This window comes from Myzus persicae, unplaced genomic scaffold (assembly GCF_001856785.1).
Source record: "Myzus persicae strain clone G006 unplaced genomic scaffold, MPER_G0061.0, whole genome shotgun sequence".
NCBI classification, from domain to species: Eukaryota; Metazoa; Arthropoda; class Insecta; order Hemiptera; family Aphididae; genus Myzus; species Myzus persicae.
In genome coordinates, this window is record NW_019103902.1 from 206,384 (window position 1) to 223,229 (window position 16,846).

Sequence of the window (16,846 nt, forward strand, 5' to 3'; positions counted from 1 at the left end):
GATCTATAGCACCATATGAGACGTACGCAGAAAATAAATTTAAGAATTTCGGGTACATACCGACTACATAGATGCATTAGTGTGTGTTTATAATAATATGTCTGTTTGTAGGTACTATAGGTATTATCATAGTCATCACATTCTCGTTATATAATAAACTAAACTTATTACTCTGGATAGGTAGATAATATTAAAAAACTTAAAATCAACTATTTCAAATGTCGATTGATACTTAACTTCAAAATGTACCAAAAAGAATTACCCACTTAAAAATGTATAGTAAAATCGGATGTTAATAATATTTTACTTAAATTTACAATTAGAGATGATCGAGGGGCCAAAGAAAAGAGCAATATTACGTATGACTTTGGAGATAACAAATGCGTTTCTTATATTCAAAACGAATCTACATTTTTATGTTTCAATAAACAGCGGCAGTTTTGAATTCCTCGAAAAACTTTCCGAAGCCAAGCTGCTTATTCATCACGTCGCACGTATTCAATTCACGTGGCCCTTATTGGTTTTCATCACATAGCTACAAAATCATAGTTACGGCGTCATCGGCAGCTCGTTGTACCACTAAATCGTATTATTAAAATTCCTACTGGTCAAGCGATCAACCGTGGGACGGTCAGAATATGAAATAACAGAAAAACACAAATTACCAGGACGTTTAAAAAAAAACAGTGTTTTCCGGACCAAAAAAATGTAATTTATTCACGTGCGATTTGTGTAAAGGGTTAACATTTTCAAAACTGTACTCATCCGTCAGTGTGGGGACAGGCACACCACACCATGGTGTATCTACCGGATTATAATTCCGTAATCCATCTCTCGCAGTGCCACCGTCGTTCGTTCTAGGACACGTCAAACATATTATATTATATTTTCTTTTATTCAGATAGGTCTGAAAGACTGTAACTAATTTGTATGAATAACATAATAAACTTACATAAACTTTATGTATCTAATGCACTAAAAATTGCCTTTAACATTTAAAAAAAATGATTTTATTTTTAAAAATTTATATTCAAATTGTTAAATTTAAAGAGGTATCACATATGTAAACAATACATTATTCGTACCAATAACACGAAAAATTCACAGCGGACAATTTTACCTATACATTATCAAAAACAATTTAAAATGTCATTGATTGCAATAAAATGTGTGATTGTTGATTAAATTGATCACTATAATGTAACTGATGATAGCAAACTAAAGTCTAAAGTATTTTAGAGGAATATATAATACTATATTATTGATAGTTTCAATATATTTTTAAAAGCTAGGACGTATTTTAGAAAATAATTAGTTATATATTATACAAAATAATTATATGATTTAGAAATTGAGAATGCCCTGAAAAATTCAACAAATTGTAGGTATTTAAATATCCTGCAGCATACAACTATGTTTCATTTACAAAATAACGTGACTTTGTATATCTACAGAAATATTAAAATTAATAAAATTTTGTCCCTAAACATTATTACAGTATCGCGCTAATGCTACCCCAATATTGGCTATATAAAATAATACAACTTAGAGTTAATATTCACTTTTCACCCAATCGCGGTCGTATGTGTAGTCATAATTATATACTACACACACACACACACACACACACATACAGCATTTAATATAATATAAAATAGGACATATTATGTAAAAATATTATTATACATGAAGCTCCTAATTGTTTTCCTTCAATAATGAATTCATTCAAAGTCTAGCTTATTGTTACATTAAATCTTCCAGGTCCATTGGTTATAATATCATGAGCCTACGAGTAAATAAAGTTAAACAAAATCAAAAACCACTCATTTGAATTTAAATTTAGATAGACACTAACTACTAGGTGGATACATCAAAGTTGTCAAAAAATCAAAACAGCTGTCATTGTGATTCATAATTTGCTGGACAATCCAAGAGCGGTTCTCATGTAGGTATGAAAATGAAGTCGGTCTCTCCACGAGACACCATAATCGAGTGACATAAAAAATATAAACTCTGAATTGAACACGGAATCGATGAAAATCAAAATTCGCATTAGTTAGGTAAATCGGAAATAATTTAGGAGCGAACACACAATATTGGCGTACCCTGTATACCATACTTAGGTACACGTGGCATATGTTTGTAGGTAGCCAGGTAGGTGTATATTATGTTTTGTGAGCCGGTCTAATGTAATACGCGATGCACCAGTAAACCTTAATGGTTTTGCATTATTGAATGCTTGTACATCGTGTTTGGTATTCATGGGGTTTCCGGAGGCCGCCGCCGGTGTGACTGGTGCCTCCGCCTCCACCGTGAACGCGCGTGCGAATCCGCGAGCATGCAAAATGTATAAAACCTTACGTTCTTTGAATACGTTATCAAGGGACGTTCATAATTTTAATCCAATTCGTCGGCGAGGAAGAGCTGAACGCGCGTATACATCATAGCGTATAATGTACATATAATAATAATATGTAAGATGCGAAGAGGTACATAATATAATATGCAGCTATATACTTATAGGTGGACGTGTGCCGGAGGTAGGTCAGCTTGCAGTGTGCATATATAGGTTGATTAGCCAACCATACACATTTTCCATTTTTACTATACTAATAAATTCATTCAAATTCTGAGGTTTTGGACTATTTTTTAATTTTTAAATGTTTTTACAGACCATATTTTTAAATCAAAATCACCATTTTTACTAAAAATTTGAATGTACTGAATTCAAAATGCAAACGAGTAGCTTCTTGGTTATTAAAATGTTTATTCTAAAGACAATAGTCATTGAAAATGATTTTTCAGAAATATAAAATAGATGTAACGTTGGCTATAATATTTGTTCACATTTTTACAAATAAAAACGTTGATTACTATAATATTTTCAAAACACCATATTGGCCCCCATATATTATCTAAGCCAGGTATAATGAACCTATTGGCTTTTACCTTAGGTACACAAAAGTTTAGTTTGAATTTTTATTTTTATTCGTCAACATTTTCATAAAAATTGTCTGTTTTATTATTTAAAACCTAAACGGAGATACTTATTTGAAAATAGAAGTATGTAATTCCACAGGAGTTCTCACTGTCCTTCATTACCACTCCATAATATCACTTCTTTATAATCGTATATATACCAACACCCTTGTTAATGTTTCAACTTAATAATATTGTTTTAGTTTTGTTCCGATCAGTATTAATAATAACTATTAAAATATTTTAATCCTACAAATGTTATATATACCATATATAATTGTAGAGCTATCACTAATATTAAAATATTGTTTTTATGTGTGTATTTAAAAATTCCAAAATCACAATAACTGTGTCTTTGAAGAAAAAAGAGGGTGAGCATGCTTATGAATCACCCTGTATAATTCAGTTATTATATTATTATACATATATAATATTTATATTATGGAATTCAGCTTCCGCTAGCACTCCTCGGTCCGGTCACACCCCGCACGTCATCCGGTCGTTTCTCTCCACACCCCGTCATAATCATCTTCGGGCAACCAATGCCGTGAGGGTATTTCGGTGTTACGCAGCCCACAGTGGGCGAGCCGTGCACTCTTTTCGCAGACTCCGATCCAGCAGACCGTTATTGTTATTGTTAGGGCACACATTTTAATGTCCTAAAAACCCAGAAAAATGTTTTTAAAAAAAAAGACTGAATGCAGTAACATAGTTAATTTAAAACTTTAAACTAATGCCTTTAAAAATTGTTTTTAACATAGTTAAATGGTGAGTGAATATGAAAGATTAAAAAAGAGTCTTATTTGTACTATTTAAATATTTAAGTAATTTGGTATGATCGATACAAGCTTTCGATATTACAACGACCGCCTGTCGCCTATAATATAAAATACACTCGTACATTAACTATTGAATATCGGCTTGCACGAAACGAACATATTCTTTGTCAAATCGCAGTGCAGCCGTCTCCGCTTTTGTTTTGCATAGGTACTATGACGGGATTGGGGAGACGTCCGAACATAATATATTATTATATATCAAGCTCAACGCACGGCGCACATTATTGGTATTTTTGTTTTAACCGCTCGGTTTTCAATGACAGTTGTGATCTCATCAATAATATTTTATCAAACAATAACAGTATACCGAATTATAACTAGATAACTTCACTCCAATGTTCTATATCTATATCATTATTCCGTTTAAATATTCAACAATACAAATCCCAGACGATGTGGTTTGGTCCTACATTATTATATTGTTTGTCGAAACGTTCGATAACATTTTCAACAATTCTATTCGTAATAAAATGATGTACTGTAATAATACGAATGCCCATTAAATATGTATAATACGCCCGTCTGCATAGCGTGCTCAGGAATTTCAAATGACTTTATGCAGTATGTGTATGGATGTAATTATAACTGTATTTGATCGATCTACCGTCTCCGTCTGACTTTCTCATGCCTTCAACCAATGCTATTCGATTGAACAATTTATTATAAAGCAAATGTAAGTAAACAGTAAGAATTCTATATTGTGGACAAGACCATTATCGAATTATTTCGAAAATTCTAATCAATCATCTTTGCATTCCTTTCAAGGTGCTTCTGAAGTCCGTTACACTATACAGTACATTGCAGAGTAATAAATTTAAAATTGGAATATTTAAAAAATTGATTGTTTATGCTTTAGGTGATACTTACCTACTTTAAAGTCGGGGAACTCAAAAGTCCGTCCATCTAGTAACGCCAATTAGTTTAGTAAAATAATATCACAACATCTTAGTATTTTAATGTTTGGTCGTTTGAAATCTTTTACTTTTCTGTTCATCTGAATTTCATAGTTAAGCTCACCTACTTCCACGTTCTTAATTGTGTGAATAAATATTATGACATGACTGAATTGTGAGACATTCGTGTTACGTACACTGACTGAAACGGTGCAAGACGTACCTATCAATAAAAGGTTTTGCGTGCACGCGTATATAATTATAAAACATTAATCAATGTTTTCACGAGGGTTTCTCACAAGTTACGACAAATAGGAAGCTGTTAGTTACTGTCGGCACCAAGCACTACGGCTATTATATATGTGAATAATAATTGACATCGTGACATCGATTCAGAATTTGTCAATATATCAAATCAAATTCAGTTTTATCGAAGCAATAGGTTGGGTTGAAAGTTTAGCGAATTTAAAATATAGACTAATCCGATGAACACAGAATTCATTGATATGAGAATAAACCAAACTTATGCCATTTGAAATTTATTTTAAAAAACTCTATAATTAGGTGTAGTTACCGACATTGTGGCATACCAACCGCCAAAATCAAATAAATTAAATCAACATTTTATAGACTATGCTTTTATTAAGTTCTTGGTGGACGATTCCTTCATAAAATATACTTTATCGGATAAACTTGAACAGTAAGAGAATTTGTAAAACAATATCGTCAGCCATAATAAGATTCCTAAGTGATATATTTTGTTAATTTTACAGCCGATCCGGTCAAAAATATTCAGATTTCGCGTATAAGTCCAAATCTCCAAAATAAAAATTTTAAGGGATTGATTTTGTACCTAAGACCCGTTGTAGACATACGTCATGTAGAGGTATCTATCGACTCTGCTAAGTAGTCCACTTAGTCTAAACATGTAAATCAAAAATAATAACATTTTAAATACTCTAGTTACTGTTTTTAGAAAACATATTTTCTTGAATTGTTATTTTGCATCATTTTCAACGCGTTTTACATAAACTAAGACAATAAATCAGTATGATATATCTGCAACTGCAATCGTTTCTTTGGTTTGCGGCCGCAGTACATAATGTAAATATATAATATACACGTAGGTAACTTATATAAATGAAATGATCCATTGAACCTAGTAAGATATTCATTATTTCAGAAAACAGTAACGTTTTAGAAAGTATTTCTTTTACATATTGTAAGATATTACAAAACGAAATTGTTGGAATAAAAAATATATTTTAAATATTTTTTAATTGTTTACTCATTTGAATGATCAGCATACATATTTTATTTCATATTTCTAAGCAGAATATTGTTCACTGAACAGTTTTCATCATACTTTCATAATTTTAGACAAGTTGTTTGTGTAATATAAATTTAAATTTTAGACCATCGGAGTAATGGGCCAACATTTTTCAGTTCACTCTTGTCACTCCACTAAACTTTTGTAAATTACTCATAAATTACTCATCCAAAATTCGATATTTATACAAATCGGAGTAAGTACTCGAAAAAATATTCTGTTTTGGAATAAGGAATACAAATTAATGATATCTCTAAAAAACTAAAAAACAACTTAAAATTATTTAAGAAATTTTTTTTTCAAAATCATTTTAGTTTTTTTTTAAACAATGAGCATCTTACGTCAAACGAAACACTCGCCATATTATGTACACATTTATATTAAAGTATTGTGGCCCAGAAAAACGTCGTAGAACGAGTAATTTATACGCCACACATACGATTTACAACACAGCCATATAATATACACGGTACACGTTACGAGTTATAAATCGAAGCGAACCAGCTCAGCTCGCTAGGAGTATATCATATAACATGTACTTATTTGTGTTTGTATGCTATGCTATATCCGTCGCGCGTTCGTGTGTATGAAGGGGCGCCGTCGCGACGGGGTTAGGAAAACATGACCTACATAATATATAATATACTATTTATATAAACTCGTATATATATGAGCACGGAAACATGAGTGCCACGCGACTATTTACAACCCTCTGTGAAGAAATTTCCGCCGTACTACTCTCCACAGCTACTCCACACACACTCGCCAACACACATATACACCCGTAAACATAATATACACATCACACACATGTTCAACTATATACACCACTCGAACCGAGTCCGTTTTGGGGGCCGACAATCAATTATACATTACATAATATATTATATTGTACGCGTTATTTCGACCACACTTTCCGGGATGGAAGACATTCCACAGAGATCGTTTTATTATTATTATTATTATTATGTGTGGGAAGTCGTATATATATTATATATGTATACTATTGCGCAGAACCAATGACTATCCGTGTGCTGCTGGTTGCAGCCCGGAACGAGATTCTATTAATTGTATGACGTGTATATATATATTATGTATGAAGTGAAGGATCGTTTAGAAAGAGAAGTGGTGATGGCATGCGAGGCAGGCAGGCAGGCAGGCAGGCAGGCAGGATATTAATAATATTTAGTCCTTCAACCAACCGTGCCGTGTTATTAAAATTCCCCACCATGTAGAATATGTGGGTGGTATGGGTATGAGAGAGAAAGAGAGAGTAAGTGTGTATGAGAGAGAGAGAGAGAGAGAGAGAGAGAGAGAGACAGACAGAGACAGAGAGACAGAGTATGTGTATTCGCGGGCGTGGAGACTTCAGCTCGGTCGGGGTGCGTGGAGGTAATTCTATCTGCACAACGGTCCTGGCAAACGTGCGCCGTTTATTAATAACACGAATTAATTCATCCGTATGCGACCACTATAGGTACAACCAAATTGCCTATAATACCTATACAACCCGCGGCTACCGTCAGTCATATCGAACGAATCGATTTAATATTTTAATATCCAACAGCGTGTATCGTTTCCGTTGATTAAACTTCGCGTTTTCAATACCTGTATATAGTGTCTAACAATTATTATTATTAAAATGCGATAATATCGTTATAGCGTACTGGTAACGAGTCAGAGTTCTGGTCTACTATTAATTGTGTAAAGTTAAAAAAATATTAAAAGATGTGATCACACCTTATAAATTATGATTCGCCCACAAAAATGTTATAGTTATAATAATAATAATATTATAGAAATGATTACAATATTTTGAGACAAATAGGTACATCATATTTTTTAACAAAATAGATATTGTTAAGCCCCTACACGCCCATGTACCGAAATTGCCTACACATCGCGCCGGCCAATGTTTAAACTGCGTGTTCTAAAAGAAAAAAAACGAATTTAAGAATGATTTAACCATTTTGACTCTCGACAAGACTGTAAGAAATATCACACTGTTTGACAGTTATTTTTATTCACTCTGGATTTTTTACGAGTCATCTATGCTTTTTGCCTCCCCTCTCATCCTGCAAATGAGCTGTTACCTACAACTCCACGCCGACAATACCGCGGTTACATAACTTCTTATCAGGGTGACGTTTGGGCTCGATGCAGTGAGAGCCGACAAGCAGAAACAAATCGCGTTGTTTCGTATAATATAGGCGTTCGCGGTTCGCGTGTCGAGACCTATCAAATTCGTTCCACTCTGCGCGTGTCGCAACAAAGGGCAATAATAACTACCAAACCTCATAATAAAACACAAAATGCGATAGAACCAAAGGGAATAGCGGTACCAGCTCGACATATACGGGCATAGCTATGGTAGGAGTAGATATTCAACTATAATAATAATATAATAGGCGTGTTTGCGAAGTATAATACACAAAACGGTTCACATAAAAATGATTTAACAACGTCAGCCGAATGCCGATTGCACGCGAATGGAGTATGTTAGAGGTGTACCGCTTCTGTCGCGACGATTCTTACGACATTAATATAAATATTTTTACGGAGTTACCTGAGGCGGTGGACTATTGTGTAGTTAATTTCCCGTCGAAAACACTATACCAATGTATTACGCGTAACGTAATTCTATGTACATCACTCGCGAGCCATTTTAGTTGTTGTATACTTTACGATGTCTTATAATATGAAATAAACACAATATGAGGAACAAGAACGGACGCGTCGAAATAAATTGATCAAAACTACAAGGTCCGATAGTATATTAACGATAGCCACGATGTTAAATCGTTACAATAAAGTAGGTAAAGGTACTTACTTGATGGTTAAAGAACAAAGCAACAAACCAACAATAATGATAGATGCATATTTTGTAATAACATTTTAATATACAGAGTGATATGCCAAGCATACTCACCCTCTCCCTATTTTTTCCTTAAAAAGTAAATGTATTAAAATTCTGATTTTTTTATTTTTAGATAATATACTTGAAATCCATATTGTCAAATTTTTGAGATTTTTTTTAAAACGAAATGCGATACAAACTTCTGTTTTTAATGCATTTAACCCTCTTATAATGCTGTACATTTTTCAGTGGGTAATATTTTTGAAAATTGTTATATAGGTATATATATATATTGTTATACCCAATTTAATATTTGAATGAGTAATTTCTCAGTAATAAAAATGGTTGAACCATTAGATAATATGATAAGTCCTTTAAAATAATTGTTCACAAATATAAAATAAATGGTGTACCTATCTATTATATAATATATTATTTATTATACTTGGACCATTTTTACAAAATTCAAATTTTTTTAGATCTATATCGATTACCGACATTTTTAAATCACGATAATATTACAGCTCCCAAGTATCTTCCGAACCTTTTTACATAGAACTATAATATTATCCTTACTACGAAAACTTAGTCAACTCAAAAACTAGTCATTCAAATTTTGATTTTGATATTTTTTTTAAATTACCCTCTGAATAATTTACTGTAGAAAAGGTGGCACTTGTATGAAAAACAGAAGTATGTAAATCCACAGAGCACTCTTTAAATAGAACAAGAAAATCCCCAGAAATTGAAAATATGCTCTTTAAGAGTATTTAAAAAATTTAAATAACTGAAGTTAAAAGGATAATATGATAATCATGCTCGGTAAATCACATACTACGAGGAGACATAGGTAGTAGTCACCGAATGTCAAACAATCAAATCACCATCAGCTATAATTCTATATTAATTTAACTCGTGTATAATATTATACAATATATTATTTACTATAGTTTCTGGTTTTGGACACATTAACCTTTGGTATTCACTTCAACATTATGTATTTTCGATTCGTTTGATCAAAACAGTATACGCATTACAATTGATAACAATATAATTTTTTTTCAGCCCGATAGTTAGTTTACAGCTCCGACTCTCCAATCTGACGGATTTCTTGCTTTTTCTTCATAAAAATATAATAAATAGCAATAATTTTGCATACATGCTTTTCATTTATTTATATAAGTAATATTGATACGACGGATGTGAATATTCCATGGGTGTGGTAATACCAGGTACACAGAAAATATCGATCAATATTCATAACTTATTTTGTAGAAAGAAGTATAATATAACACTATAATATATTTTTATTTTGAGATATCGATTTAAACAGAATGTGTGTACGTATGTGTGTCATAAAAAAAGACATGATATATTTTCTTATAAATAGTTCAGTAAAATAATACATGTAACATTTTTTATAAGTCAACATTTTCAGCGCCGAGTGGCAGATAATCTATCATATTGTGGTAATACTGACAAGTAATTAGTGCTCAGTGACAATAATATATTCAGCCCGACTTAAATCAGACTGATAAAAACTTTACTATTGAATTCATGGTTATATAATCTATAGTATATAATTTATAGTAATTTGTTTCTTAAATATAATACTATTTACTTGTGATTTTTTTGTTTCAATTTATTAAATTTATTATTGTTTTCAGTGTTCTTAAGTATCTCAATTTTCAATCTTTTCAAACGTATGCAGTAATATTACTGAAAGGATTTTTAATTTTTTTTTCTTAAGTGTGTACTTTATAAGTTATAAGTTATAACTACTTGTAAAGAAAAAAAAATGTTCTATCTTAAAAGGTATTTAAAAATGTATTCCGATCGAATATAATAATATTAATAACACAGAACGTACTGCATCACATATTTTTTATTTATACCCAGGGGCAGATTGTATAGAGAGCATTAAGGAAAAGTGCGCAGTGTCTGGAATTTTGGAAACCTCCACGAAATACCTTAGGTTTTTTTTTCGCTGATAGATAAAAAAAAAATTTAATGTATTTAAAAATATTACAACTACATCATGACAGAAAGAAAATCGATTATTGTTTTATACTTATTTGTAAATAATCGGTGGTGAAGATATGCTTTTTTCAAATATTGTATTAGATAGCATGACGACAATTTAAAGGGACAAAGAAGAAAAATGTATTAAATCCAGAGACGAACAATCTTTTTTAACCTGCAGGACAATCAAAATTCTAAATCCGGTATTGTGTATAGGCACCTAAATACCTATGCAAGCATATCGCAAAGGATACCACATATATAATATACATATATGTATACTTAAGCAGTACTAACCATGTACACAGTCTATCTGTTTGTTGAAAACGACGACCATATTATACCTGAATTAATATTATAATACATTGTTTAATAATTTTAAAATACGTGATAACATTATATTATTATTATAATATAAGGCACTGACGTTTTAACATATCATTGCAGGGCCCCCAGTAGAGGTCGGAGTCACCATGTATGTTCTCAGTATAAGCTCCGTGTCCGAAGTACTAATGGTACAAACATGAACGATAATAATAATATAATATAATAATAATATATTATACTGTTACTTTTTTAAAAATGTTTCGTGTTTTTTTGATAGTTATTAACAATATGATAATATTGTACGAACGACACAATATTATTATAATTTAATATGCATTATATTATGATGTTTTTGATGAGTGTTTTCTACATATATATAATTATTATGCGCATACATTATAATATTTACTACCTATAATATAATATTATACTGACGTATTTCGGATTTTATAATATATTGTTGTAAGCTACTATAATATATTTTATACCGATTTCGTCCGTAATCATACGCACCTATGATAATATAATATTATATCGGTATGATGATATTATATACCGATGCTTTTTTTTTCGCTTCATCGTTTGAAAATCCTAAACGAAAACGACTTTTTTTTCCATATACCTACCTATACCTACACACAAGCAACGCGTATACTTTCGTTATTGGTATACTCACTATTATTTTGATGTTGCGTACTGTTGCTAAGTGTTCGTGTTGTATTATAATACATGTTATTATACATCAAATTAACGATCACACACAATTAATAACAATATAATAATATTATGATAACAATAAGCGATGCGTTTCAGAATGGGACTAAATGACGTTCCCTGCATGCAAGTCCGTTGCTTTGCCAACCGGGTGCCGCTCCCTATTACATAATATATAACATGATATTAACGACGTTTGCGTTATATATCGCTTAAAATATTATTATTATTATTATTATTATTATTATTACTATATGTTATTTTACTATACGATAAAAATATAATATATTATAGCCGCGTATGACCGGAAGAGCTCGAAAACCGCAGTCCATCGGACACGGTCACGCAGCAGCTGAAATAATATATAATATATTTATACGATGGCGAGGGATATATCGCGAATTCGTACCATTCACATGAACACAAAATGTGTAACACATAAAATACCATCTGTATAACTCGAGTATAATATATATTTCGTGTTTTGCCTCTGTATAATACTATAATAATATAATATAATATTATGATATTATTATTATGAACACCAAGGCGGATACTCTGCGTTTTGGGAAAGTATCATATTATATATGTACCAAATTAACGTTTTCAGTGTAAGTAGCTGGATTGCGAACGTTTTTTAGGTTTTCACTATCCTCATCTTCCTCTGGCTGACCTTGCTGTGTTTTATTCGCATTTTTTATTCTTATTATTATTTCTATGTAGGTACATGAACTTTATATATTTTTTGGCGTGTAAAGAATTTCAACAATCATTAAAACGACGCCATTTTTACGAATCTATTCTCTAGTGGTACCTATACCAACGGGTTTTTTGTTGGTTTTTTCACTAGCGTTTCATAATTTATTGTGTCTATCTAGTCACTTTTTTACTATCTACTTTTTTCCAGTGTTTTTTTCGTCTTGGCAGATAAAACTTGATCAAATGTATTATCGATGTTATGATGTACAATAATGTTATATTAAATATTATACTCTTTATTAATTATTGTCATTGCTTCCTCAATTCGGTATTATAATAATGTAATACATCAAATGGATTTATACAGAGTGGTTAACCAATTATGCTTCCCCCCATTTTTTAAATGATGAATTTTTTTAAAATGTAAATATTTCTAAAACGATACTTGAACTAGTAGTCTTTGAGTTATTTACATTTGAAAAGGTAAGAATAATATGTTCATAGTATAGCGATAATTAGAAAACGTATTTTAGTAATTAATATTTTAAACTATAAACATTTATATTTTGTCTAAATTATTCAAGTATTATAATAAATACTCATGTCCCATATTGCATACATTTTTATATTTATAAGACAATTTTTAAGGACTATAATACTTAGTAACTATATTTTTACTTCAATAAGTAAAAAATGTTTTCTGATTTAAATATTTTAATATAGTTTTACGAAAACGCTTGGTGAATTTAACACTGTAGAAGTGAAGAGTACACATCTGAGTTTAATGGAATCAAATCCTTCCGGAAGTTTCCAAGATCGGACGCAGTTCAAAATATGTACAGATTAACATGTACAAATTAGGAAGATTGAAAGACGTATAATTGTCATACGTATAGTGACTAGAGTGTGAAAAATCATTCGTCCTTTCTTCTTTTCTTTGCTCCCCTTACCCCAACCTGTCTCACCATCACACCACATTTCTACCTATTTTCAAATAACTTATACACTAGGAAAACGTTCGCAATCGCGTTTCGCCAGTCGAATGCAAGACGCGCGTTCAATGTTTGCGAAACGAGTAAAATATATTATTATATTATAAACTATTGTGCACAATATTTACAACGACACGCGTGTAATATTCTATACCTACGTCATGTTTCTAGTGGCTTGCTGCAAACGACGTGATATTAGATATGTTTACACATTTATATATATATCTAACATCTATGTATACAGTTACTATTGCGCAGGTAGTTACATATATTACTCCAATAATATATAATATATATAGCAATACAACATAAGCTATGTATTACATGTACGATATATTATTGTTATAAAATAAGTGACTATATTCGCTTCGTAAGTTCTGAATTGAATTCGAATAACGTTTCCCATTGCTACGATATTATATATTTACATATATGTATAATGTATTATAGTATAGAGAGTGTTTTTTTTTTAACGGTACCGAGCAATATCTTATACACATATTATATTATGAGATCCCTTCACCGTACATGGGTACACGTCATGCATATATAATTGTCAATGCAGTGCATTGTGTTTCCACGTATGGGTACGTCAATTGAATATTATATTATGTGATAAATAGCACCAAGAAACCACACCCTGTATAGACTTATTTGATACTATATTCTGGGTTATGGGTATGTATTACATTCATATATATGTTAGCGTTTAAGTATGAAAATAAGTATAACCAGTGATTCTAAACAATCCCAGATTGGTAATTGTTAAAATATACACACCTAATTGCAAAAGAGTAGATAAATTGTATAATTTATAATTTTGATGTTAAAAATATTGATTATACTGAAGGAAAATATTATAATATTTTAAATTTGAATATTTTTATATACATTAAGAACAAAATGGAAATTTGAATACAAAATATAAGAAAAAATGAGAGTAAAAATGTATGAATACATGAAAATATAAGCTAAGTAAACAAATACGTACAACAATTTAACTATATGGATACGGGATACGTAATAATTATATAATTTGTTTATAGTAAATTTTAAAACTCGATAATGAAATATCTACCATTTATTATTAAAATATCAATTTGGTAACATTTTCAATACCTACATCATTTTTAAATATAATAATATTATTTACGCAAATAAAGCAAGAGTTAATTTCGTTATGCTACGTACGTGTATCGATGAAAAAGTGTTGATGTGTAGATATCATTGTTGTTATTGTTTATTATTTAAAAAAAAATATCAATCTAATCGTCGAATTTGTAGTTATCGACAACGCAAACTACACCAACTAGTTCACACACCACAGCCATGTAATATTGAATCCTAACTATTCGAACTTTCAATGTTCACTATATAATAGAACATTCACAAGAAATGAATAAAAAAAATAACTAGCTACATTGTAAATTATCATATCGCAAAGGTTTATCATCTTTATTTGCTTAGTGTATAATATTTCATCTATTTCATACTTTTACCGCTAACATAATGTCTATAATACACAGCCGGTGAGTGGTAAGGGGTTTCATTATTATTATAGGTGCACATGCCACGTCGTACGATCTAATAAATATTATAATATAATCTGCCTAGGTATAGGTAGGTACAGACAAACTACGTCAAAGCTGTTTGTAGAATGACATTCGGGGACGAGAGAAAAACATAACATTTTTATATTGGATCGCGAATGACGGCGATAAACGTATTCTTATTGTTAAATTCGATTCCCAGTAGGTAACTATATCTCGGTAATATTCGAATACGTCAGTTTAAAAATATATTTCATCCTGCAGCGTTGTTCTTTGGAATCGACATGGCGTTCAACAGCTGCAGGTAATGCACATATAACACGTCATACATTTTGAGAGCGACTATTATCGGCTTTCGGGATTTACGGCGAGCCATCTTGTTTCTGTTTTTATTCCAAACAAATTTACATATACAACTTAAACAGTTTTATTCTCCACCACTAATACGCATATTTTTCCACTTTGAGTTTACAATAATTGTATTCTGTCAGCATTCTTTACACAGCATTCACGTCAGATTTAAATATATATTATATGTACATTGTACATATATAAACGTCTTAATGTCCAGAACATTATCCATAAAACCAGTAATAAGTATCAACTTCAACACCCGGTGGTTAAAGTGGGAAAAAATCGTAAGGAGGACATTAATAGATACTAAAAAATGATAAGCGTCTCGAACCATATTTTTCTTATGTATTTCATTTTTCAATCATAAATACCATTTTTTTTTTTATAAGTAACTACTCATTTATTTTGCAAGAATCACACTATTTCGAATCTCTACTATTTGTGCGATAAGTAGAAAATATATACATAATTTATACAGCGTTGGCCAGTGAAACAAACGGTTTTAAAATCCTTTTCATATTCCCACTCTGTAGTTAGAAATATATAACTGACATAATGACGAGTAGAGGGGAATATAGATATATCGTATATAGTAAGTTCTGATTTTTTCGTTAATTTTTTTTTAATCAATAATCAATATTTATATCTTGAATATAATAACCGTGAAAAAAAAAACAACGAAAAATAACCAAACAAATAAAATATTGTTAATTTCATTGTATTGAAATAAAAATTTAATTAAAATTACAGATTTCGAACAACTTAGATATCTTATCTACTTAATTCCTTTTCTCAAACTAATAATTGATGTGTAGAACTATCTTGAATAAAAATCATAATATTAAAAAAAAATCATAGATTATACGAAACTGATTACGATCAGTACACAGAATTTAGTTTCATGCACCTAATCTGGTATAATATTTTCGAACGGTTTATTAAAATAGGTATTCTCCATTCTAGCTGTTATGGAATAGATGGTTGGAAAATGGGAGTTTTTTAATATTCCGAAAATAACAAAACTAATATAGAAGAATGATTACTGTTATTTCATTATGAATACATGTTCTTACAAAGTACATATTTTAATTAAATTATTCATAAATACTTCGATTTTATCACGGCAGTCACTAATAATTGTAAATGATTATAATTCGTTTAGTTTAATCTGCGTCCGTGCAGTAAAATTTAATAATGACCGCAAAACCAAACTACAAATAAACGGTTATTAATGCTCTACCTATTACCTATACTATAAAAATTCCGATTATTTTTAAGCGTGTGCTTGCT

At 30.6% G+C, this 16,846-nt stretch overlaps 1 protein-coding gene across 2 annotated transcripts in view; it reads left to right on the forward strand.

The window, feature by feature from the left end:
- The window catches only part of LOC111036117 (gamma-aminobutyric acid receptor subunit beta-like), a 61,231-nt gene that overhangs the window by 33,262 nt on the left and 11,123 nt on the right, over positions 1 to 16,846 (forward strand). The window contains exon 3 of one of the 2 annotated variants that reach the window (XM_022318018.1): positions 11,368 to 11,435. The exons of the other annotated variant lie outside the window; for it this stretch is intronic. Coding sequence (XP_022173710.1) covers positions 11,368 to 11,435 — 68 coding nt within the window. The remainder of the gene's footprint in view (positions 1 to 11,367; positions 11,436 to 16,846) is intronic. 2 annotated transcript variants of the gene reach the window in all.